Source organism: Molossus molossus, unplaced genomic scaffold (genome assembly GCF_014108415.1).
Source record: "Molossus molossus isolate mMolMol1 unplaced genomic scaffold, mMolMol1.p scaffold_m16_p_1, whole genome shotgun sequence".
Taxonomy (NCBI): domain Eukaryota; kingdom Metazoa; phylum Chordata; class Mammalia; order Chiroptera; family Molossidae; genus Molossus; species Molossus molossus.
The window spans coordinates 225,490,699-225,515,215 of record NW_023425344.1 but is presented as its reverse complement, the minus strand read 5'-3'; the positions used below and the strand labels follow the sequence as shown (position 1 = coordinate 225,515,215).

Genomic DNA, 24,517 nt, shown 5'->3' with positions numbered 1-24,517 from the left:
GTTATGTAAATTATGACACAGTCATAACATGGAATATTAGGCAGCTGTCAAAAATGATAATGTAACCCTGGCCGGTTTTGCTCAGCAGTTAGAGCATTGGCCTGTGGACCAGGGAGTCCCGGGTTTGGTTCCCGCTAAGGACACGTACCTCGGTTGCAGTTTGTCTCTGGCCCTGGTTGGGGTCGTGTGGGTGGCGACCAGTTGATGTGTCTCTCTCACATCGATGTTTTTCTCTCTCTCTTCCCCTTTTCTCCCTCCCACTCTATCTGAAGATAAATTAAAAAAATGTCCTCAGGTGAGAATTAAAAAAATAATGTAGCCCGGCCGGTGTGGCTCAGTGGTTGAGCATCGATCCATGCACCAAGAGTTTGCTAGTTCTATTCCTGGTCAGGGCACATACCCAGGTTGTGAGCCAAATCCCCAGTGAGGGGCATGCAGAAGGTGGCCAATCGATGTTCTCTCTCATTGATGTTTCTCTCTCTCTCTCCCTCTCCCTTCCTCTCTCCCTAAAATCAATAAAGAAAAAAAAATTTTTAAATGATAATGCAGATTATTATTATTGACATGAAAAAATCCCCAACATACTTACAGTATAAGAGTGAGCAGAGAAGCAGCTTACACAATAATGTTTATGGGATGATTCAAATCTTTTTGTAAAGAAAAAATATGTATGTACAGAAAAAAGCTTTAGGGAGAAGGACTGTAGGTTATTTTCTCTCCTTTCTTTGCTGTTTGAATTTTTATTTTTACCAAGAACATATGTAATAATAAAATTACTGTATTTTGAAAACAAAATACTTTTTTTTTTTTAGTTTCTAACCACTTTTAGGCAGAACTTTGACCTGAAAGAACATTTTAATGTCACATTCTTCACAGATGCCTATGCAGAACATTATACGGCAAGAGAAGCAAAACTGAATAAAACACGTTAGGAGCCGATGCTGTCTTGTTTCTGTTTAGGGCCTTTTCTAAAACATGAAAAATTCAGGGAAGACAGAGGATGGAGGGGCCACATGCCCCTGCAGTCTGGGGCTTTTCTACAGGTCGTGTCAGGGAAGGGATGTAGTCATGTCAAGGTTAAAGCACTTTGTGCCGAGTGCACACAGGTAAGATAACAGGCTTCTGAAAGAGGGGTGCCTGCAGGCACAGGAGGGCAGATGGGTGCAGGGACTGGATGCCCAGGGGTTCAGATCCACAGAATAGCCATGCCAGGGTTTGCTTGGGAAGATCATAATGTTCCAACATGTTTATATTTAATGGCTCCCATTGATAAGCAAACTGTAGCCAGGTTCCGAGGCTCTCGGTAAAATGCTGCACTGCGTCCTCCTCCACGATTTCTCCCACGCACAGGTCCTGTGACACCAGCGGGATCAGAGGGGGTGGAGGGTCACGCACAGGTCCTGTGACACCAGAGGGATCAGAGGAGGTGGAGGGTCACGCACAGGTCCTGTGACACCAGAGGGATCAGAGGAGGTGGAGGGCCACGCACAGGTCCTGTGACACCGGAGGGATCAGAGGGGGTGGAGGGCCACGCACAGGTCCTGTGACACCAGAGGGATCAGAGGAGGTGGAGGGCCACGCACAGGTCCTGTGACACCGGAGGGATCAGAGGGGGTGGAGGGTCATGCACAGGTCCTGTGATGCCAATGGCATGCATATTCCCCTTGGGCAGTGGAGAGGGGAGCAATGGCTCTGTAGGTTGGTCGGCTTGGGCACAGGTACCCAAGAGTGACAGGTCTGGCATCATGGGACATCGTGCTTGTTTTGGAAGACTGAGGCAGCGAAAGCAGGAGAGGCATTTGGAGGGTGGGTGGATCTGAAATGCTGTCAATGTTGGATTATCCAGGGAAGGATACTCCTCTGCCCTTAAGGCTGCCCCTCCTCCTAGCTGTTGATCTGTCAGTCATTTCAAGGCTCAGCAGCACCTCCTCTGGTGGTTCGTGAAAATTTAGCGCATTTCCCCCATTCTCAGTGCCCCACATATAATTGGTTTGGGGGAATGATTCTGCCATCAAAAATGAAAAATATTTAAACATTTATCTGGGACTCTCAAGTTCTGTTGAGAATGGTTCTGTTAAATGGGATGGAGCCTGACCAGAGCGGCTCGTGGACTGAGTGTCATCCCATGGACTGAGAAGTCCCAGTTCGAGTCCCAGTCAGGGCACAAGCCTAGGTCTTGGGCTCAATCTCCAGTAGGGGGCATGCAGGAGGCAGCTGATCAATGTTTCTCTCTCACGTTGATGTTTCTATCGCTCTCTCTCCCTAAAAAATCAATAAAAGCATTTTAAAAAATTAACAAATGAGTGTGGTGGTAGGCCTCCAGTTCTTGCACAGAAACGCTTGTGAAAGAGGTGGAGGAGGAGGCAGCTGGAAAGTATAATTTAATATGATATACATCTATCTGATCTTCTGGATTGAATTTGGTCCTAGATTCTGCATCTACTGCCAAGTAAGAGTGACTTGGGTATAAAGATGCAATTTTATATACTAAAATAAAAAATTACCACATAGCAAATTTTAAAAATTATTATATATTAAATTTAGTTTTTTACTTTTGGTGTACAGTTTTATGAATCTTAACACATATACAAATTCATGCAGCCACCACCACAATCAGGATATAGAATAGCTCCATCGCTCCCCAAACTCCCTCATGCTATCTCTTCATAGCCACATCCTACCTCCTCCACTCATAACTCATGGCAACCACTGATCAGTTTTCCCTCATGATACTTTTGTATTTAAAAGAATGTCATATAAATGGAATAATACAATTTGTAATCTTTCTAGACAGCTTCTTTCATGCAACATAAGGCCTTTAATACTCATTCAAGTGGTTGCATGTATTACTAGTTTGTTCCTTTTCACTGCAGAGTAGTAGTCCGCTATAAGGATGTACCAGAGTTTGTTGAACCACTCACTTGTTAAAGTGCCTTTTGGTTGTTTTCAGCTTTTGATTATCACAAATATAACTGCTATGAACATTAGTGCACAGGTTTTGGTGTGAACATTAAGTCTTGACTTCTCTAATGAGATTGTATGGTTATATGGTAACTGTATGTTTAACTTTATAAAAAACTGCAAGCCATTTTCCAGAGTGGCTGTACCATTTTGCATTCCCATCAGCCATGTAGGAGAGTTCCAGTTGCTCCACATCCTCACTAGCACTTGACATTATCAGTACTTTTTATTTTAGCCATCCTAATATGTATGCAGTGGTATCTTAGCATGGATTTAACCTGTAATCTCCTAATGACTATTGATGTTGAACTTTCTTTCTTTCTTTCTTTCTTTCTTTCTTTCTTTCTTTCTTTCTTTCTTTCTTTCTTTCTTTCTTTCTTTCTTTCTTTCTTTCTTTTTCCTCACCCGAGGACATTTTTCCATTTTTTGTTCAGATAGAGTGGGAGGGAGGGAGAGGAAGAGAGAGAGAAACATCGACGTGAAAGGGACACATCGAGTGGCTGCCACCTGCACAACCAACCAGGGCCGGGGACAAACTGCAACCGAGGTACGTGCCCTTAGTGGGAACCAAACCCGGGTCTCTCTGGACTGCAGGCTGATGCTCTAACCGCTGAGCCAAACTGGCTAGGGCTGAACATATTTTCATATGCTTATTTGTCATCCTTCTGTCCTCTTTGGTGAAGTGTCTGTTCAGGTTCTTTGACCATTTTTAAGTTGAATTGTTTTCTTATTGATGAGTTTTGAGAGTCCTTTATATAAAGATGCAATTTTATTGTGATGGTAAAAGGGGCTGATAACAAAGGAGAAAAAATAGAGAGAATTCCTTTCCACTATGTGAAAAGGACTGGGGAGTGAAAAGGGGAAAACTACGAGCTAAACACAGATGCCGATAGGGTGGTACTTTCCTCTCACATCTACCCTGCAAAATAATCATACTTACTGCTTCATAGTCTGCCAATTCCAGCCTTGCTTTATTCTGCATTGTCCTCTTACAGAGATAGATGGCTGAGGGAAGAAAAGAGATTACAACACATATAAAACCAGTGTGGTGGAATCACAAATCCGTCCATCCATCCATCCATCCATCCATCCATCCCAGCCGGCAAAGTGCCCAGCTGTGCTGTGAAGAATATGTTTCTATGTGGAATCCATGACACATATTAGGATGGCTAAAATAAAAGGAAACTCTGCAGGTCAGGATGGGATGAGGACCCCATCTTCAATCCTGAGAATTCCCCTCCATCCTCTTCACTCTCCTTTACCCCAAACACACTCTATCAGGGTGATCTTTCGCAAATATAACCATGTTACTCTCCTGCCTAACCACCTGCATTGACTCCTTAGTGACTCCGAAGAAAGGCTGGGCTCCTTAGAGTGGCATAGTTGGTTCTTTAGGTCCAGTCTGCTTGTGTCTTCCCTTCCTCGCTCAGGCATGCAAGGCGACCAAACGTCTTTCAGCTCCACTCCTCTGCTCATGTGTCTGCTCCATCGGAGGCCTTTCCCCCTTCTCTCTTTCCCTCTGTCTATATGGCAACCTCTTACTAATCTGTGAAGACCCAGCTTGGTGGTCCAGACAGCTCAGTGTCGCATCTATCCACCTCTACCATGGAACCCAGTTCCAGTGCACTGCAGTTGTGGGTGTACTAGACTGTGTCCTACTCAGCATGAATCCCTGAACCTAACACCAGGACCTGGCTTGCCAGTGAGTAAATGAATGGTGGGAAAGGAGGGCAATTTAGCTCTCTCTTCCCACGCTAAGGAAGCGCCCTTGGCCCTCAGCTGCCAGGACATTCTTTGTCAAACATGGCCTTCATCGCTCCCTCTCCCTACCTCTGCTCCTTCGGCATCTCCCTCCTTCTCCAGTGCCAAGTCGACCAATCGGGGAAGACAAGAGATGAGTGGTAAGAGTGAACAGTAGGAAAACTGAAGGGACGGCCAGAGAGGCCCCATCTGTTGTTTGATAACTTAAGTACACAAGGATAGCTAGGTGGCTGACTCCTTGCTGAATTAACCAACTTCCTCCATGTGGTCTGAAAATTCACTGACGGCAGGCTGCCCTGGTGTGGCCACACGTCTGCTCACACCAGAGCTGTGTGTGGATGAGCTGTATGTGGACCTGCAAACGGTAGGCGCACCTGTTACTTTAATAATGTAAGTGCACTGAATACCACACAGACTGACGGGATCAATGTGAAGAGAGAGCTGTTTCTGTGAGGTTGAGTTGTTTGGAAACACTTGATAGAGAAGACTTGGCTAAGGCAGTTGCTGATGAATTGGGTACAGGTGAGGTCATTGAAAAAGAGAGAAAAAAATAATAAAAATTTCAGAGGTAAAAATTCAAAAGTGTTTTAAAATTCTTGATGTACTTTAAAAATACTCAAACTGGATGGTTTATTTTGAGTATGGCTTACTCAAGAAAAAGAACTCAAATTATTTGGACCCATCATCGTAGTGACTCTTTGGTCCTATCTTAAAAGGCTGCCAAATGAATATTCCTTTGTAAGTCTTACATTAACATGAAATCATTAAGGTATGTGTATATCATTGATCATGATTGTCTACTTACCAACTTTTTTTTTTTATCCTTATCTGAGGACATTTTCGTATTTTTTTGTTCAGATAGAGTGGGAGGGAGAGAGAGACAGAGAGAGAAACATGGACGTGAAAGGGACACATCGAGTGGCTGCCTCCCACATGCATGACCCAACCAGGGCCGGGGACAAACTACAACCGAGGTACGTGCCCTTAGCGGGAACTGAACCCGGCTCTCTCTGCACCGCAGGCCGACACTCTAACCGCTGAGCCAAACTGGCCAGGGCTTACCAACATTTTTAGTGAACCAAGCAGCTACAGCACTCCATGGTGTCTGACAAAGGTACCTCTTCTGGTCTCTTGGACCACCAGTGAGGCAGCCTGTGGAACCGGGGGCATCCTGGAGCAGGAAGCCTGGCATGCCACCAGCCCCAGCAGGCTGGTCTGGATGACCCGGAGCAGGTCAGCTCAGTGGAGGTGGTAGCTGCTTTGACAGTACTGCCTCAGATAGTCTTTTGTATTGGCCGAATGTGACGTAGACTCAGGAAAGTCTAAGTCGGATTGGGGCTTTCTTTAGGCAGAACCTTCCTGAGAAATTCACAACCTGTCCGGGTCAAAATGGGCTGGCAAGGTCAGGAAGTGCGAAGGACCATGCAAGGAGTGGACAGCTGGCACTGTTCCCGATGACCGGGAGTTACATGGTGCAGGCGTTCAGCCTACTTCCCCCGTGGCTCACGTCACACACGTATCAGGGAACCTGTTCACCAGGACTAGGGAGGAAGTCGCTGTGGAGCGGCCGTCTCCCTGGCACAGAACTTCCCTGGGTTTGTCTGTACCACCGTGGTGCCTTCAACAGTGCCTCCCTCTCTCAGCAATCCAACCAAGCTGGCCCCGCAACAAGGCAGGCCTCTGGGGGACCTGCCTTCAGCTCAGATGTTGGTTTTTCTTGGATATTTAATTTCTCATTGGAAAATCTGTGTCTTCTTGCCCTCGATCCTGGCATCCCCCCTCCCTGGCCTGTCACTTGGACGACCCACTGCCATTGTAAGCTCACCGCGTGTCACCACGACAGAAATAGAACACGTCCCAGAGAGCGAGCTGGTGGTTGCCGAGCGCAGGGCGCTTGGGGGGCTGGGTGACAGCGGTGAAGGGGTTAAGAAGTACAGATCGGCAGTAACAGAACAGCCATGGGGACGGACATCACTGCCCGTGGAACGCAGTCAGTAACAGTGTAATAACTGCGCGTGGTGCCAGGTGGGAATGTCGGAGGGAACACTTTGCAAAATAAAATGTATGACTGTCTAATCGCTCTGCGGGACACCTGAAACCAATCCAAAACAATACTGAAAGTAAACTGTCATCGAAAAATAAAAAACACAAGTAGTCAAAAAATAGAACATGTTAAAAAATGTATCAACAGCCCTGGCCGGTTTGGCTCAGCATCGGCCTGCGGTCCAGAGAGACCCGGGTTCGGTTCCCGCTAAGGGCACGTACCTCGGTTGCAGTTTGCCCCCGGCCCTGGTTGGTCGTGCGGGTGGCAGCCACTCGATGTGTCCCTTTCACGTCGATGTTTCTCTCTCTTTCTCTCTCTCCCTCCCACTGTATCTGAACAAAAAATGGAAAAAGGTCTTCAGGTGAGGATAAAAAAAAAAATGTGTCAACAGAATGGATTCATGTGCTATGTGTGTAATTAAACATTAAAAAAACAACAACACTGACCTTATCCTATTTCAATGTACTTTAAAAACAGACTCCTTCCCCAAACCGTGTGCCCTAGTGACATCGCTATTTCCCTCAATCTCCTACACGAGGAGACTATTTCCCTGTTTTCCTCATACCCTCTAATTACTTTTTAGGACAATGAACTTTTAGCATTTAAAGTAACCTTGGCAACCATCAAGTACTGACCCCTCAGTGACAGACGGGAGAATTAAAGGCCAAGAGAGGTGGATGATTTCCTCACGGGCCAGTTGCCGGTGGAGGCGAGGCAGAATGAAGGTTCAGTTTGGAGCTTTTCCCCGATGACATTCACTGCCCGGTTTACTTGTTCGTTTTCCCATTTAAAAAGCTCTTGACCGGCTCTGTGCCACGCACTGCTCCAGGGGCTGGGGAGTCACCAGCACAGCAGCCGCGTGGAGCTCGCTGAGCACCGGCCCGCTGCAGGGCCTGCCGTGTTCCCTCAGTGCCCACGAGGGCCCTACGAGGGGGTGCTCTTATTACCCTCATGTGGCAGTCGTCCCTCGTTTATCGCGGTTAATCCGGTCCAGACTCTAGCGGTTGCACCTGGTGTTGAAGGATTCCTGGGGTGCTCGAATGCATAGGCCTACAGTCCATACGGACGGTGATTTTAATTTTAATTGTAATACAGGGGTGTATTATTGACTCAGACAACTGAGCATGCGCTGTATCATTTTCACTGTCTCAACCAACTTTTTAATGAATATATTTGAAAAAACCGCAACAGAGTGAAGCCGCGGAAGTCGAAGCGCGAAGTGGCAGGGACGCCTGTAAATGAGGAAACCTTTCCAGGTCATTCTCTATTATTGGGGCTCCATGATGGCTCCCTAAAACGGCTGAATCCATTCTAAATCTCTCTCCTTGACTCTGAAGGCTTTTTAATGAACCTGCTCCTCCCAAACTATTCAATTTTCTCAATCATCCTTCATCAACAGAAAACCTTTGAATCCTCAGCTCAGACTCCTCACTCTGCCCTTCGTACCCCCATCATGCCCCCTCCCTGGAATGCTGGGAGGACAAGACCGTGACTCATTAAGTCTGTGACAGAGCAAATGACGCAGAGTAGGTGATGGGTACATGTTTGTTGAATGAATGAAAGTTTCTGGTTCCTTGTCAATCTAAACCTACTCTGAATTCTTAGCTCCAGTCTCACATCCTTCCTGGCAAGAGGGCCACCGCGGACCAGAAAGAGCACACAGCACCTGGGAGTAATAACAGCCCCCATCACTGAGGTTTCGTTGACTCCTCACGGTGCCACACACCTGCCTCACTTACATTTCATGTCATCCTAACAAAACAATACCAGGAGACCAGTGCTATTGTTATCCTGCTTTTATCTGAGGTTTCTGAGGCACAGGGAGGTTAAGTAACTTGCTGAGATCACACAGCTGGTGGAGCTAGTCAATGCAGGGCCCACTGTGCCGAATTCTTTCTTGGTAAATACTCCTGTTTTGACTAAATTGCTTTGGAAATGCTGGTGAGTGATTTTGAATCCTGCATCTTGACTTCTCCATCTGATTGGCCAAAATCAAGGCAGAGGAATTAAAAATATTTTGCTTTGATGACATAAATTGTTATTTCTCTCCCTGTTTACGCTGCACAGCTACAGTTGTAAAGTGGAGGAAACCTGTAGAGAAAGGGGAATAATGCCCACTGTATTCAGTGTCAGACGGCCTGCGCTTTACCGCCAAGTACGTATTTTAATCTTACGTGGGCCCCGTTATCTGGTCCTACCACACTCCCACCCTCGCTTCTGCCTGGAAAAATACTGCCGTACACATTCACCGGGGCACATGGCTGCTGCAAGCAACCGAGCCACGATCATTCAAAATCCGAGTTGGGCTTTGTTAGCAAAGTCTCATTCCCGGAAGGAAGCACTGGTTTTACAAGCAGCCAAATGCGCTCCCGTTCTGAGCCAGAGGCCTTGCTGGATCCACTTATCACATCGTTTGGGGCGCAGCACAGTTCCAGAGGGACCACAGTGGAGCCTGCAGACTGCTGATGAGACAGCAGAGGGTCCTGTCCTCTGTCTAAGGGCCATTTTCCAGACTTGGAAACAGAAGCGTGACCTTATTAGGCAAAGACTTGTCCACATTCCATCCTTATGACTGCTTCCAGCGGCTAGTTCCCCTCCCTCAAATGTGTGATCTGGAGGGTGCAGCTTATCAGACAAGTCTCCCGATGGGCTCCCGGGATACCACCCAGCTGCAGCTGCCTCTGCCTTCCTGTGCAAACAATTCTGCAAAGAACCTGGGACAAGGCTCATCAAGTGTTTCAGTGCTGAGGAGGGCTACTGTGGACAGCCCGGCTGCTGAGTCAGTGACGAGGATGCTGTCCAAGGGGGAAGAGGCTGCTGCGACAATCCACACACAGGACCACAGAAGGACCATGGGCCTTGAAGCCACTCAGATCTGAGGTCAAATTCTGCTGCATCCACTGAGTGTCTGCTAAGCACATTGAATAAAGATCCAGAACCATCAGCAAATCCCCAGCACCAGCTATGCCTTGGGCCTGCACTGGGGGACGTGAGAAGGAAGAGGTGGACCAGCCCCAGCCTCATGGAGCTCCCAGACAGGTGGAGTACCTGCCACCACCGTGATAAGTGGGAGGCGTGGCCTGGTGGGCCTCAGCTTCTTTATCTAAAGTAGAGGGACAGTATCACGTCCTTAAAGGATTGGCACACAGAAACACTAAACAGTCTCCACAGAGTATACAGCAAGTCTCATAGATCCCCCCCTTTATAAAAGTAACTCCCTGCTTACCCAGCTCCCAACTTCACCTAGTTTTTTTAAAATAAATTTTTTTCTTAATTGATTTTAGAGAGAGAGGAAGGAAGAGAGAGATAGAAACACCGATGAGAGAGAACATTGACTGACTGCTTCCTACATGTCCCCCACTAGGGATCAGGCCCACAACCTGGGCGTGTGCCCTGACCGGGAATCAAACCAGCGACCTCTTGGTAGATGGGTCGATGCTCAACCACTGAGCCACACCGGCCAACTTCCCCCGCCCTTTATTTCCTAGGCCAGGGTAACTTCTGGACTCCCCTCTCTGGTCTGTCTCTGTTTTCCCTTACATCCCAGCTATCAAAAACACCAGAGAGTGATTAATAAGTCTTCACGAGTCTGTGAGAATAGAAAGGGTCAGGGGAGGTGGCCCTTGACCTCGTCCTTCCAGGAACAGTCACGGCCACGGTCCTACAGTGCTGCTGTGGGACCCTCGTTTCCGCGGCCCCACAGAATGAACATAGCGGTCCCCTGGACAGGCCCTTCCGTGCCCCATCGCCTTCCCACGCTGCATCTTTTGGTGGGCTCTGCCGGTCTTCATTATGTGACCAGGATGTTCATGACATGTCAACAGTGTGACCAAGGGCTAAACAGGGTAAAGAACCTCCCCCCAGCACTCTGGCCACCAGGCACGGAGCGCTTGTCCGCACCCCAGGAGTAGCACAGGCGCGGGCCGCGGCCCCACCGCTCACCATAGTCAGTGTTTTCGGGCTCCCAGCAGTTCGAGGGCCAGAAGTACGGAGCCTGCAGGAGAGCAGAGGCGTCAGGACTCAGGCACGGCAGCACCCGCCCTCCCCTGCGCCCGCTGAGGACCTCTCCCTGGGGCAGGCTGTGTCCCCGTCTTCACGCCGACATCACAGCCAGCCCTGCCCCACTCTTAGTGCAGCGGAGGCCAGACAGCACTTCAACCTAGGTGCTGAGAGTGCATGCACGTGAACAAAATACATGAGAAAATGGAAAACTTAGTTCATAGGGAAAAGAGTTCTCCTCCTGAGACAATAGAGTCTAACTACAGAAGTCAGACGGGCACAGTTTACCGGTTACAAGCCTCAAGTTCCTGAATTGTGTCCCCACAAGTTCGTAGGACGAAGCCCTGACCCCCTTCGGCTGCATTTGGAGTAAGGAAGTAATTAAGGTTAAATGAGGCCATGAGGGTGGGACCCTGATCCCATAGGATTAGTGTCCTTATAAGAGGAAACAACAGATCTCTCTCTCTCTCTTTCTCTCTCTCAATCTCTTTCTCTCTCTCTGTCTCAAAAACACAAGCAGCAGCGGTCTGAAAGCCAGGTGAACACGTTCACCATAAACTAAATCCTGCTGGCACCCCGACGGGACTTCCGGACTCCAGAACTGTGAGGAAGAAATGCTTACTGTCTAAGCTGCCCCCCTGAGGTACACTGCCAGGCAGCCTGAGCAGACTAAGGTACCCTTGGGCCCCGTCTGAAGAATTCTGCTCCCAAGCCCTTTGGTTTTGACCTTGAGGCAACCCCGCATCCTCTGCCCCAGACCTCGGGCAGGATCTGAGGAAAGGAGTGGAAAATGGGTGCGAAGGGTTAGCAGGCAGCAAGCAGAAACCCCACACCAGGAAGTCAGCGTGATACAGCAGGAAGGTCAAGGACTGCGCTCTCAGGCCCACCTAGGTTCCGATCAAGGCTGTCTCAGATTTACCAAGTGCCTGTTCATTCTCAGAACACCTCAGTTTCCCCATCTGCAAAATGGGTGGTATTTGCCCCCTCCCCCCAAAGTTTGTTCTTCAGAATAAATGAGGAAACATAACTAGTATGTCCAATAACTAGTAGGTTCTCCCTGAGGGCTCTTTTGTCTTATTCGGGTGGAACAACAAATGGCCCAGACAACAGGGTTCTCGGTTTTCCCAGAGTGGATGGGAGGGAAGGGTCGTTCCCTTAAGCACCCTCAGTTTTGCTATGTGGTTCTAGTCTGCGATCCGATGGGAAGAGAAGGGTTTTCAGGAGAAGGAGCTGGCAGGCCTACCTGGAACCGATAAAAGGTGCCATCGTCCTTCATGGAGAGAACATGGTCCGAGATGGGGAAGATGTAGCCCTGGGCAGCTATGAGGCTTCCCAAGTGTATTGCTTCCACTGCGGGGACAGGCACAAGGGAGAGGAGTGATTAGGAAGCTGTCAGAGTGCGGGGCTTCTCAGCTGAACTGCGGGCTGTGGGGTCAGAAAGGCAGCTGGAAGTCAACTGTCATCCTCCCCAGATGACCGCATGACAGACTGACTGCTGGACGGATAACTCTGTGATGGGCTCACACGGGCCGGGGGTGAGAATCCGACATTGCTTTACCCTCGCCCACCACCAAGGCTCCCAGAAGAACGTGCTGATGGTTAAGAGCACCGAGCTTTGGTGCAGATAAACCTGCACTGAACTATTTCCCAGGAAGGCTTAGCAGGGGCTGGGAGGTGCTCATAAGTGCCGGTGGCCCTGGGTCATGTTCTTATTCTCATCATTTCTGATGGTCCTCAGCACGGAACGTGCAGCCTCGCCGCCCACAGAGACTGCGCTCACGCTGCATTCCCCACGTGACGGTCCCTCCTCTGAGGGACAGACAGGCGAGCCTCACTTTTGTGGTGGGCAGGGTGGTGGGCAACGGCACAGGGAGGCCAATCGGATAAAAGTACTTATATTGTGGCCACATGTTTTGTTAATTTAGCACCAACCATAAATAGATTCACATAGATCACTAAGAATATATATTTATTCTGAGCAGAGCTAAGAAAAATAATACATTTAAATGATTCTACTATGCATGATAAAATAAAAGGGATCTTTACAAATATAAAAGTACTCCTACTGGTGAAAACTGACTTTCGAATTTGGGAATCAGCGACGTGAAGAGGAGTCTCTGGGAATGACTGATTTCACAAGCTCCAAATTTTTTACAGAGACTGTTTCGGCTTCACCTGCCAGCTCCTCAAGGGGCTACGTACAACCCGGGCGCCCTGTTTACCGAGAACCACCTGGCCCCCTCTGGCAGGAACGGGCCGTGTACTGGTGGGACAGAAAAGAATGGAGTTTTATTTTACTTGCTTCGTGATGACCAGTTTGCCGTTTCAATTCTATATGCTTTCAGAGTCATGGGTCCAGCCAAAAAGGGACGTTTCATCGCCCGCAGCCGCTCCTTTTCCAGGAGAGGAAGGTAAAAAATCCAGCAGGAAGGGGGCTTTCATGTCAACAGCCTAGACCTAGGACTCTGGCTTCGTTCTGCGAGCAAAAGGGCTTTGCTGAGACGCGGGGCGGAGGGAGGAACGGGAGAGAGGCGTGCTCGGTGGCGCGTCTGGCTGCCCAGGGCCTCAGCTGGCCTCGTTCCGCCCGTCTGTTCCCAGCTGGAGAACTGTTCCCAACTCTTGCTGCTCAACCACTTCCCAGGAGCCTAGACCGTTCCCAACACTGGATGCTCTCTCCAGGGCATCGGAGCCCAGCAGAGCTCCCCAGACATGCCCCTCATCACAGTGGCCCTTTCATAAAAGCTCCTAAAGTGGGGTCAGGGAGGATTGCCGAGCCTACTTCTACCTCCAGCTGGTTCGGGTTCTCAGAATCCAACTCCGAACCACTGCTATCACTACTGCTGCTGCTGCTATACTGCTGCTAGTACTACTACTAACAACAACAGTAATAGAATGTGTCAGTAGTACCTTCTACTTTAGAAGGGCGAGGAGACAGTGCTCTGGAAGAGAAGAGACCACCGTGAAGAAAGGTGGTCCCTAGTTCAGCATCATAACCAGAAGAGATGTTGACTTTAAAGACAAGTAACTAAGCTGGTAGAGACTGATTCGGTCCAGTTTATAAGTGACACTCGGAAGAAGTCCAGACTGCAACACACAGGCGGGTTGATTAGGGGTCTTTCTGTACACGGACTGGTGTGGACAGTTCTCCGCTGTGGATGAAGAACTTGACCTGAAGTAAGAGTTTTCCCCGGTCATGAGAGTGGCCGTGCATCAGGGCGGTGAAACAGGCGACCCTCCCTCACTTTAATGACCTGCTTTCCTGGCACTCGGGTTTTCGGCAACTATATTTTATCAAGTTCTATGTAAATTGTATTTTGTCATCAATAGTATATTAGGAGCATCAGATACAGGAACGCCTGAGCTGACATACTGACCCCAGCAAGGAATCACAGCTGGAGGTCAGACACTTAGAAAGCATAGCAATTTTTAAAAAGCATAGCAATTGGAGGTCATATAATTTGGGGCAAATAGGTCTCATCCATAAGTACATCAGAATACATGTGTGAGTATTTATAAATATGAAATATAGGCATCGTCCAGCTGGTGTGTCTCAATGGATTGAGTGTCGACCCAGGGACTGAGAGGTTCCTGGTCAGGGCACATGCCCAGGCTGTAGGCTTGATCCCCGGTGGGGGGCGTGCAGGAGGCAGCTGAACACTGTTTCCCTCTCACATTGATGTTTCCATATCTCTCTCTCTCAAAAAAAATCAATGAAAACACATTTAAAAAAAGAAATATAGGCATTAAGAACACTCAGTTAAGATAGGGAGTGAATAAATTCAGCAAAGTATGAACTAACAACACATGGGCAATAGGCTATACTTATCCAGACTTTTCATTTTTCTGGAACTCCCCATTTCCTAATTATGCCGTAAAATTAATTTTACTGCTTATTTACTGGTGGGAGGGCAGATTTGGAAACTGTTTTTATTGGCCGGAGTTCTGTTGTTGTTTTTCTGGTAGGGTTTTCTTAATTGAAATGCACCATTAAAGTTGCAGAAAACCATTCCTTCACTTCTTGCAGAAGCAGAAAACAGAAGGCATCTTAGCGAATAATTAAACATCTTAATTGTGGATCAGGTAATCTAATTTTAAGATCTGGCTCTGGAAAGCTGTTCAGTGACAGCGCCACAACTTACGTTTAATTGCTGTGGCTAATGAGAGTTCAGCTCATTTTACACGTTATTGTATTGGGCTCTTTGGCATTCTCCATGGTTGCTCATTTCCTCAAAGGGTGATTTACACGGAAAGATAGATGTTCAGCGGAGAAAAGAAATCAATTTCATTTGTAAGTAGAGGGTTTCCACATCTTGGAATTCACATAGAAGACCAGTCGTCTGGAGGGCAGGAGGATGTAGTCTGGGACTTGGTTTGGGGAGCTTTACCGACACCATTGGGGAATAAAGCCGGGGTGAAGGTCAAGTACCTGGATCTTCGATGGAAAGGTTCTTCATGAGCCACTGCACAATGTCCGTACCTGCAACGATAAAGCAGTTCAACTGAAGGCCTCGTGGGTGTAAGCCCTGTGGCAGAAGAAACAGGTTTACCCAAGAGATTCCTAGTTGAAATTAGTGCGCCCTCGGAGAGCTGGGTAATACTGATGCTTTTCTACCCCAACAAACTCTCTCCACCCATCGGGCACTTCCACAGTCATAATCTCATTCTTCCCAAAACACATCCACTCTGATGACTCCGAAGGATCTTGTGTCCACATTTCTAGGAGCACCTACGGGGGTCTTCCTGTTAATATAGATTTTGATGACTTCCCAGAGACAGGCTGGTGAAGTTCCATCACGCCTGGCCCTCAGCCCATTTCCTGTGGGGAGAGGCCCTTCAGTTGCCTACCTTACTGACAAGGGCTGACCAGGTTCTTGAAAAAAAATTTCCAATTTCTTCTAGCACAGGCCTACCCTGAAGAAAAGTAGCTCTGTGTCTGTGGGAGAGACTTCTGTGAACTCACCTGTGCCCTGGGCTAGGTTACACTTCCAGGTGCTCCTGCAGTTTGGTGTGGACTGCATTCTGACAGTGGAAATGATGTATGCCACTTCTAGACCTGGGTCATAAAAACCCCTCGTGACCCTCCACAGCTCCATATACTTTGTTCCCATCTGCTGGCTGAATGAAGACGACTTCAAGGGCCAGGGAAGGTCAGAGCCACAATGTGGAAGGAGCCTGGGATTCTGAACAACCATGAAAATTGATGCCCACGTTGGGCTCTGTCCTGATTGAAAGTTTGTCATGTTAAGCCCCAGAAATCTGGGGTTTACCTGTTTTGGTATCTTGCATTATCTTAGCTAATGAAAAATCAGAAGGAACTTTTAAAACAACCACAGCCAACACCCGAGACCCATCCACAACACCCTAGACAGGAGGGGCTGTAATTTCCATTTAGAAACACTCCAGAATCTTGGATCTCATAGATTCCCTCCTAGCCGGCCTATCCCAATGAAACTGTCATTGATTTCTATGAACAGAAACGTGACTTACTCTGTGACTTGCTCTCTTTGGCCTTAGTTTTACATTCTGATGCTAGAAAAACAAACCTAGACCTTCTCATGCTGTGAGACAGTTCTTCAAAGATTTGGGCAGTACATCTAACATACTATCAATGTCTCCTTGAATCCCCCCCACACCCCTGCTCCCCAGGTGAAACATGCCTGGTCCCTCAGCTGTTCCCTTGCATGACACACCCTGGAGTCTCTCATCATTCTGGTCACAATTCTCTTTTGTTTGTTTCCCTTTGAAAAATGTGGCACCTAGAACCAACATTTCTTAGGGCAGCGAGTCCAATTTTCTGGAGAATCTGAACTTCAGATGAATCCACCCAAATATTTGTCACCCAAATATCTCCCTTTAAACCATTGCAGACCTCTGAAGGTGGCTCTGTCACTGCAGAATGGGATGTGGGGTGGAAAGCAGCCTGAAAGGGTAACATTTCCGGGTATCGGAGTCCTGGTGGGGGTGGGTCTGCAGCTGGATGGGAGGGAGGGGCCCACCAAGCTCTCCTGGGATGGCTTCCCAGCTGAAGGACCGCAGAACCGCAGAGGGTTTAACTATTGTCCTCGCCCGCAAATAAGGTTGCCAGAGGGGGGCCAGTGCAGTCTGAGTGCCTAGACATTCCGTTTCTCCCTGGCTCTCTGGAAGGTCAGTGAGCTCTGCACACGCTGCCAGGGTCCCATCCTACTCTGGTTGTCCCCCCACCCAGACCAGCCTCCACGGACCTGGCCCTGCAAGCCCCCCACGTCTCAACCTCCACAGCGAGACTTCGGGGCTTCTCCCCACTCTTGCTCCTGGCTGGCATCTACTAGCTAAACACGGGATCCTAAACACTCCTACTCATTCACATGCTCTGAGAGGAAGGGAGAGGGTGTCTGTGTGCTTGGGCATGTGGGTCCATTTCCTCCAAATTATACAAGTTCAACATTTGTCCTAGGAAATGAAGAACAAAGCAGAAATCAAATAAGAACTGTAATCCCAAGTTGGGGGTGGGGGAGAGACGCTAACCTGTTTTTTCCTCAAAAGAAAAATAGTTCTTTTTTGTGGGTTGCCTAGAAACGGAGAGGTTTCCAGCATCAGCAACAGCTCTCCCCCGGGCAGGCGGATTATCTTTCTGCTGAGCCGGCGGAACCATTATTTATCACCTGCCAAGACTGATTACTCACCCTGGGACAATGACAGCCCTTCCTTTCCCCTGTTAATTACTGTCATCATTAATATCCATGTCACTAATTAGTATTCATTCACACTGAAACTCCTTCCTCGCTGTCAGCCCCGGTCCCCCTCCACCCCACCACAGCCTGCAACACTATTGTCTGGGTTTCTACCCCCTTTTGGTTTTATGGGCTCAGCGTCCAGCCTAATTGCCCCCCAGCCCACCAGGGCCCCATCTGCATTCACAGTGCTGAAGGGTCCCATTTAAGCCTTTTTTTTTTTTAGTAAAAACAGGAAAGTCACAAAGGCCCTTTTCCTTTTCCCCTGGCACGGTGGGGACTACAGGCCTCGGTTTCTTGTCCTGGGTGCAGCCACCCTGATAGTCAGTGTCTTCATCTGGGGCCTGGAGTGACTGTCCTCGGGCTGAGCTGCCACACCTGGTTGTCCTGGGCCACTGCCTTCAGTCAGCAGCGACACCCACCTCCCGCCACCCTGCACAGGCCACTGGCTCTCGTGGCGGACATCGGCAAACACGACAGTGCCGAGGGCTGTGGACACTCCCGTTCTGCGGGCTCGGGGTATTCTGGGCTTCCGAGGACTAATGTAGGGGGGCCGACCTCCAGCCTGCTGGCAGAAAGTGAACCGCTGCATGTTTGGTCCCAGGAAAATGTAAGGAAGAAAAATCTGTCATAATATCATGTCCATTAAAAGACCTACAATTGTTACACTGTAGAATCAGACAAGAACAGTCCAAGTAACCATTGGGAGAAAGCATTTTCTGTCTCCTTTTCCTGCCTCCCCCAATCATTCCTTCCTTCTTATTTAAAAAAGATTAAGAAGATTATTTTCTGTTCTATCCAAAATTCGCTGCTGCCCTTTGTCATCACGCCTGGGTTCTGGGTCTTGTCTTAGTCAAGCTGTCCTGCCAAGGACTTAAAATCAATACAGAAACACTGGAAACAAACGTGGGAGAGTCACCCTCTATTCCAAAGTCCTAAACCCCTTGGCTTAACGTTTTCTTTCTGAGGCGAATTTATCAGCATATATTCCAGGGACATCATGAAATAAATACACCAGAGGGCACCTGAGACACACGTCCACACGGGAGTGTTTGTTAGCTTGTCTGTATGTGTATTTATTTATTTATTATCCTCACCCAAGGACATTTTTCCATTTTTTTGTTCAGACAGAGTGGGAGGAGAGAGAGTAAAAGAGAGAGAGAGAGAAACATCAATGTAAAAGGGACACATCGAGTGGCTGCCTCCCCCACGACCCAACCAGGGCCGGGAACAAACTGCAACCGAAGTACGTGCCCTTAGCGGGAACCGAACCCAGGTCTCTCAGGACCGCAGGCAGACGCTCTAACTGCTGAGCCAAACTGGTCAGGGCTACATGTGTATTTATTACATACAGCCACGCTTCATGTTTCTAATGCACTGTGTGCTTGTACTGCAATGGCATCATTTATATATATAATTGTGTAATTAGAAGGGTGTTTGGACTCCAAAGTTCTCTAGTAGGGGACGGAATACATAAATTATGGCTCATTGTACAATAACTATTTATTGAACATTTATTGTATTAAATAAAGCATATTGAGAACAGTATATATTATAAAATGACATTTTAATAATACTGTACAGAAGAATAATTGGAAAAGTGATATTCTGCACTCATTTTCCCCCTGGAGCAGAGACATTAATTTAGTGACGATAATAATACTTGCTACTATAAATATGCTATTTAGCTAATCATTTATTGAGCACTTTCTATAGTCCAGGCTTTGGAATAATCCCACTCTAATAATCCTGTGCGGTAAATAAATTGTAGATAAATAATTGTAGATAAATTGAAAGTATTCTAAGTAGGACAGTCTTTACAGTTTTAGACCTTTCTTTGATGCCTTAGCTAAATAATTGTTTTAAAAATGCAGCAATTAGCCTTGGCCAGTTTGGCTCAGCGGTTGGAGCGTCGGCCTGCGGTACAGAGAGACCCGGGTTCGGTTCCCGCAAAGGGCACGTACCTCGGTTGCAGTTTGTCCCCGGCCCTGGTTGGTCGTGCGGGTGGCAGCCACTCGATGTTTCCCTTCACATCGATGTTTCTCTCTCTCTCTCTTCCTCTCTCTCCCTCCCGCTCTATCTGAACAAAAAATGGAAAAATGTCCTTGGGTGAGGATAAAAAAAAAAAATGCAGCAATAAGTTAGCAGAAAGCAAGAGGCAGGCTAACCTGGGCGCTGGAGGTGGCACGCGACCAGCTGGTAGTAAGACAGAGGACATACAGGTGGAAGGATGGGTGTCATGAGACGCAAGTGGCATTTTTGAGGCATACTGGTTGGTTCAGGGGCTTGAGTTTCCCCAGGAAAAGCATGGTGAATTGAACAGATCCACACTTGCTTACCGAGTACGTGAAGCAATAAAGCATTTGCTTCTATAAAGTCAGGAGGACTGGGGCTCGACTCACGCTATGTCATTTACCAACTGTGGGACCCCGAGCAGGTTCCTTAGCCACCACCCACCTGATCTCCATTTCTTCACGAGTCAACTGGAGGAAGGACATACTTGCAGGATAAAATAAGATCGTGTATACAAAACCCTTCTCAGAAACCCTGGCCCACGGTTTTGCTGAAATGAACTCTTCCTTATTAGGTCACCTTCCTCCTCTGTGCCTTCATTGCCTCACATGAAAGTGAGGCCAGTAATCCCGGGACCTGCCGCACGGACTCCGAGGGTTCAAGGAAAGGCTGTACACGCAAGGCTAGCACGGTGCCTGGTACACTGTGAACACACATTAGCTACTGATACAGTCCATGGTTTAGGAGCCAACGATCTAACCAAGTCCTCTGCCTGGCCGGGAGAAATGGCAGCCACTTGAAATTCTTGTGTTATTTGCCTGCTTTTTCATTTTAGGCCTTAGAGAATCTCACATGTCTTCTGAGGCTTTAGGGTCTGCTGATGGACAGCTTGTCAGATGGAAAGAGAGACAAGGGAAGGATTGGCTGCAGGGAAATGTTAGGCCCTGATGGGGCCTCACTGAGGGAGTGGGACCCCTTTCTGGCGCTTCTCTGGCCCTGCTCCTCTTGAGTACATTTCCTGGGGATTGAGGGCAGAAAGCAAAACAGGCAGTTTCACCCCAGTATCATTCAGTCAAATGTAACAAATAGCATCATTCTACTTCTCTGACCTCCTTACATCCTCTTCTCCCTTCCTTCTCTCTTCTTCTGCCCCATGGACCACCTTTCCACTCCCAGAATGCACCTTGCCCCACCCCACCACAGGACCTTTGCACATGTTATTGGGCTGGTAATGCACTCCCCCTTTCTCTAGTCCACCTCTACCTCTCGCTGACTCCTGCAGTCCTCTGGCCCTAGCTTCTCAGGAAAGCCTTCACTGCACACCAGGTCCAGGTCCTCTGGCATTCATTTGCAGGGGTGGGGTTTCTTCTCTTTGGAGCACTTATCTTGATTTGGAATTAGACATTCATAATGTGATTATTTGATCGGTGTCTGCCTCCTCTGTATTAGTTTCTTGGAGCTGCTATAATAAAGTACCACGAATTGAGCAGCTTAAACAATGAAAAGGTATTATCCCACAGTTCTGGAGGCCAGACGTCTGGGATCCAGGAGTTGGCAGGGCTGAATCATCTGATGGCTGCCTACCCCTCACCTCACCCCAGCTTTTGGTGTCTTGCTGGCAGTCTTTGGCATTCCTTGGCTTATAGCTGCATCACCCCAATCTCTGCCTTCATTGTCACAAGACCTCCCTGTGTGTATGCCTCTGACTCCAATTTCTCCCTTTTAAAAAAATCCTCACCCAAGGATACTTATCCATTGACCCCCACACAGAGTGGGAGGGACAGAGAGAGAGGAACATTGATGTGAAAGAGACACACCGATTGGTTGCCTCCCACACGACCCCAACCGGGGCTGGGTACTGAACCACAACCGAGGTACGTGCCCTTGATGGGAATCAAACTTGCAACTCCTTGGTCTGCGGGCTGACACTCTAATCGCTGAGTCAAACTGGCCAGGGCCAATTTGTCCCTTTTTATAAGGATACCAGTCATATTAGATCAGGGTCCATGCTAACTAGCTCATCTAACTAATTACATATGTGACGACCCTATGCCCAAATTAGGTCACATTCTGAGGTAGAGGAGGTTAGGATTTCAACACATGAATTTGGGAAGACACAGTCCATCCCATGACTCTCTGCTGCTGAACTGTAGCTCTGTGCACACAGGACTCTGCTTTGCTGCTCTGTCTCGGGCACTGAGCAAAGACCTGGTGTGGGGCTGGGGTTTAACACATGCTTATGGATCAACAGTTATATTCAAATAGACATCACGCAATATGTATGCATCCACATGGGCATATTCACTGCATTTAAAACATTTCTCTTAATTTTTGGGGGCCCATGAAAACCTCACCACAGACCAGCAGCAACCTCAGGCGGACATTCTGCAGCCCCTGCCCCGAGGAAAGGTTCAGGCCTTTTCATCCACTGACGTCATCTTCTTTCAAAAGTCACTTTTTCCCCCCCTCTAAAAGAAATCTCAACAAACGAATGCATTAAAAACTATGAGGTAGCAATTCAGATGTCTCCTTTTCCTCATTCAGCTGTGCTGACACCTGCCAGAACACCGTGGAAGGAAGGACCCCCCCCCTCCCTGCTGTCTGCCGGCCGGGCCGCCTCAGACGTCGCTCAAGCTCCAGACTGGCTTTGGTCGCGTGAATGTGCATTCCCCACAGGACGGCCTCTGCGTGTGACCCGGCTTCGAACAGGCTGGAGGAATTAAACCCAGACGCACCGAATAGGATTTGGAGGCCCGAGATACCCAAGCATCACCTCCTTATCTAGTTGTGAACCAGGCCCGGCCAGGGCCCCCTCCCGGGGGTCTTCTTGCAGGCCAGGCAAACGGGCTGGCCGACCCCCCATGGGCACGTGGCGAAGGCGCCCCCAGCGCCCCGAGGCCCGCACAGCAGGCAGATAACCAGCTGCTGGAAACCCCCACGGGCCTCTCCCCCAGCCTCCGCGGCCGCATCTCCGAATGTAAAGCTTCCGTGCGCATTATGAAAAATAATAGGGGGCAGGAGACCAGACGAGGTTATTACCAACTCATAAATCAACCGGAGGCTCTGAGGGTGGTGGTGAGGCGTCGGGATGGGCTCCTCCGGATTATCTCACCCCAGCCCCCGCGATTGATTCATAACCTCATAACCCTCCTGCGTCCGAATCCCGTCTTCTATCTAATTGTCAGCAGCCGAGGACATGATTTGCAAGAGGATGTGGGCAGCGGCAGGTGTGGGGGTGGGGAGAGATTAGTTTTGTCAATCAAAGGCGAGGTGCAGCGCCCTGGATTTAGCGCAAGGATCAGCTTATTAAAGAAAAGGCCGAGTGTGGCCGCATTGATTGGGCCTCGGAGCGGGAGACCGATCACCGCACCGTGGGTGGAGCCGCTGTTTCCCGAGGGCGGCTGCCACTCCTGGACGCCTTCCACCCAACGCAAAGGCAGACACGAAACGCAAATGAGCAGAGCTGCGGTTTGGGGGAGAAGAGCCAGGTGAACAGTGGCATCAAAGAGCATTTTAAATATTTTGAAGGCTGAAGAGTGTTTCCGGGAGGCCTTCCGGGGGCCTTCCGGGGGCTGGAAGGCACCAGGGCCTTGTGGCCGTCCAGGGTTGCCTAATGGTCATGTCATTTGTGCAGATTTGAATCTAAAGCATGGTTCGTGGGCAGTTTATATTTAAATTAATCTGTGGGGCTAGGGCTTTCTTGAGGAGAGCAGGTGAGGGAAGCCAGGGGGTGGCCTTCATGACGCCCAGGTCTGCAGGCTGCAGAGACTTACCTGAAATGTGGTCGGTCCCAGCGCACTACTAGGGTCGTGGTAGTGACACAGGCCACAGCGCGCATCAAGGCTCGAGTGCAGAGTGCGCCAGACACCTGGACACACCTGGAGATGGGCGGGGTGCGCACTGCAGCACTGTGAGCGACCGGGCTTCCGCAGAGTCCGGGACACCCGCTCTTAGGCAAAGATGTTATCGGTCTGCACTAATTCCAGTTCCGGTTCCCCGGAGCTCCATCTTGGTGAAATGAACTTGGTTTTGGTAGTCACTCAGACCTGGGTTCAAATCCCAACTCTGCCCCTTGCTAGCGCATCACCTCGGATGAGTCTCAGTCACTCTGAGCCCCAGTTTACCCACCTGCAGAATGGGGTCAATCACAGAATCTACCCCAGATGCTGCGCTAAGTATAACAATGAGGACACGGTGGCAAACACCTGGTTCAGTCGCTGGCCCCCAAACGGGCCACCACTGAATGTCGGTTACTCCCCTTCCCTCTCCACTTACAGCCCACGCACACCCTCCATCGGCCCAGAGTGGAGTCTGGCTTGGAGCTGATCTCTCGGGCAGAGCCCCAACCTGGAATACGGCCTTCCTCCCTGCCCTTGCCCCCTACCCCCGCTTGTTCCCAGGACAGCTTGGAGTTTATTCCAGCTTGGCTCTTTCCAGCTTCTCCACTTCATCCAGCTAGGTGAGCTCATCCTTTCAAAAATCAGTCTGAGATCTTCCCTGTCAGCAGAGGATCTACTCCCAAACAATTCCCACTTCTTGGTGCAAAACATCAAGGAAGCCTCCCTCTCCATCCCAGCTACGGCCAAGCCCTTAGCCTGGCTTCGCCCACAGGCGTGGCCCCGGGGGCAGGTGGCCTGAGTGTGAATCCAGACCCCCTCCCACCGGCTCTGCGACCTCGGGGATGTGCCTTGCCCTTCCTGAGCTCCAGTTTCTAGAAGACAGGAGAGAAGCCCAGTCTGCGAGCACGAGGATAATGCCTGTGAAAGGGTCAGCCCCGTGTCCCCGTGCAGCAAATGATCGGGAAAGGTTGACTGTATCATTATTATCACTGCCATTCTCTGGCTGGAACATTTTCATTCATTCACCTGCAATAATGAAGAAGAGGGGCCTGTTCTTAAACAAACAGGTGCACACGGGGGCTGCAGAGGCTCTGAGCGGGGTGTTTCTGGGTGCTCTGGGGCCACAGACAAGAATATTCAGTTGCATCTGACTCAGCGTCCGCAGGTTCACAGCGAGGGAGGTGCTTAGC

The 24,517-nt window shown here is 49.0% G+C and overlaps 1 protein-coding gene across 2 annotated transcripts in view; it reads right to left on the bottom strand.

The window, feature by feature from the left end:
- Positions 1-24,517, bottom strand: part of RGS6 (regulator of G protein signaling 6) — a 492,828-nt gene that overhangs the window by 82,621 nt on the left and 385,690 nt on the right. For both annotated transcript variants that reach the window (XM_036258184.1, XM_036258187.1), the window contains exons 4-7: positions 15,192-15,242; positions 12,009-12,115; positions 10,709-10,760; positions 3,902-3,966 (exon numbers count right to left, since the gene is read on the bottom strand). In XM_036258184.1, the coding sequence (XP_036114077.1) occupies positions 3,902-3,966; positions 10,709-10,760; positions 12,009-12,115; positions 15,192-15,242 (275 nt within the window). The remainder of the gene's footprint in view (positions 1-3,901; positions 3,967-10,708; positions 10,761-12,008; positions 12,116-15,191; positions 15,243-24,517) is intronic.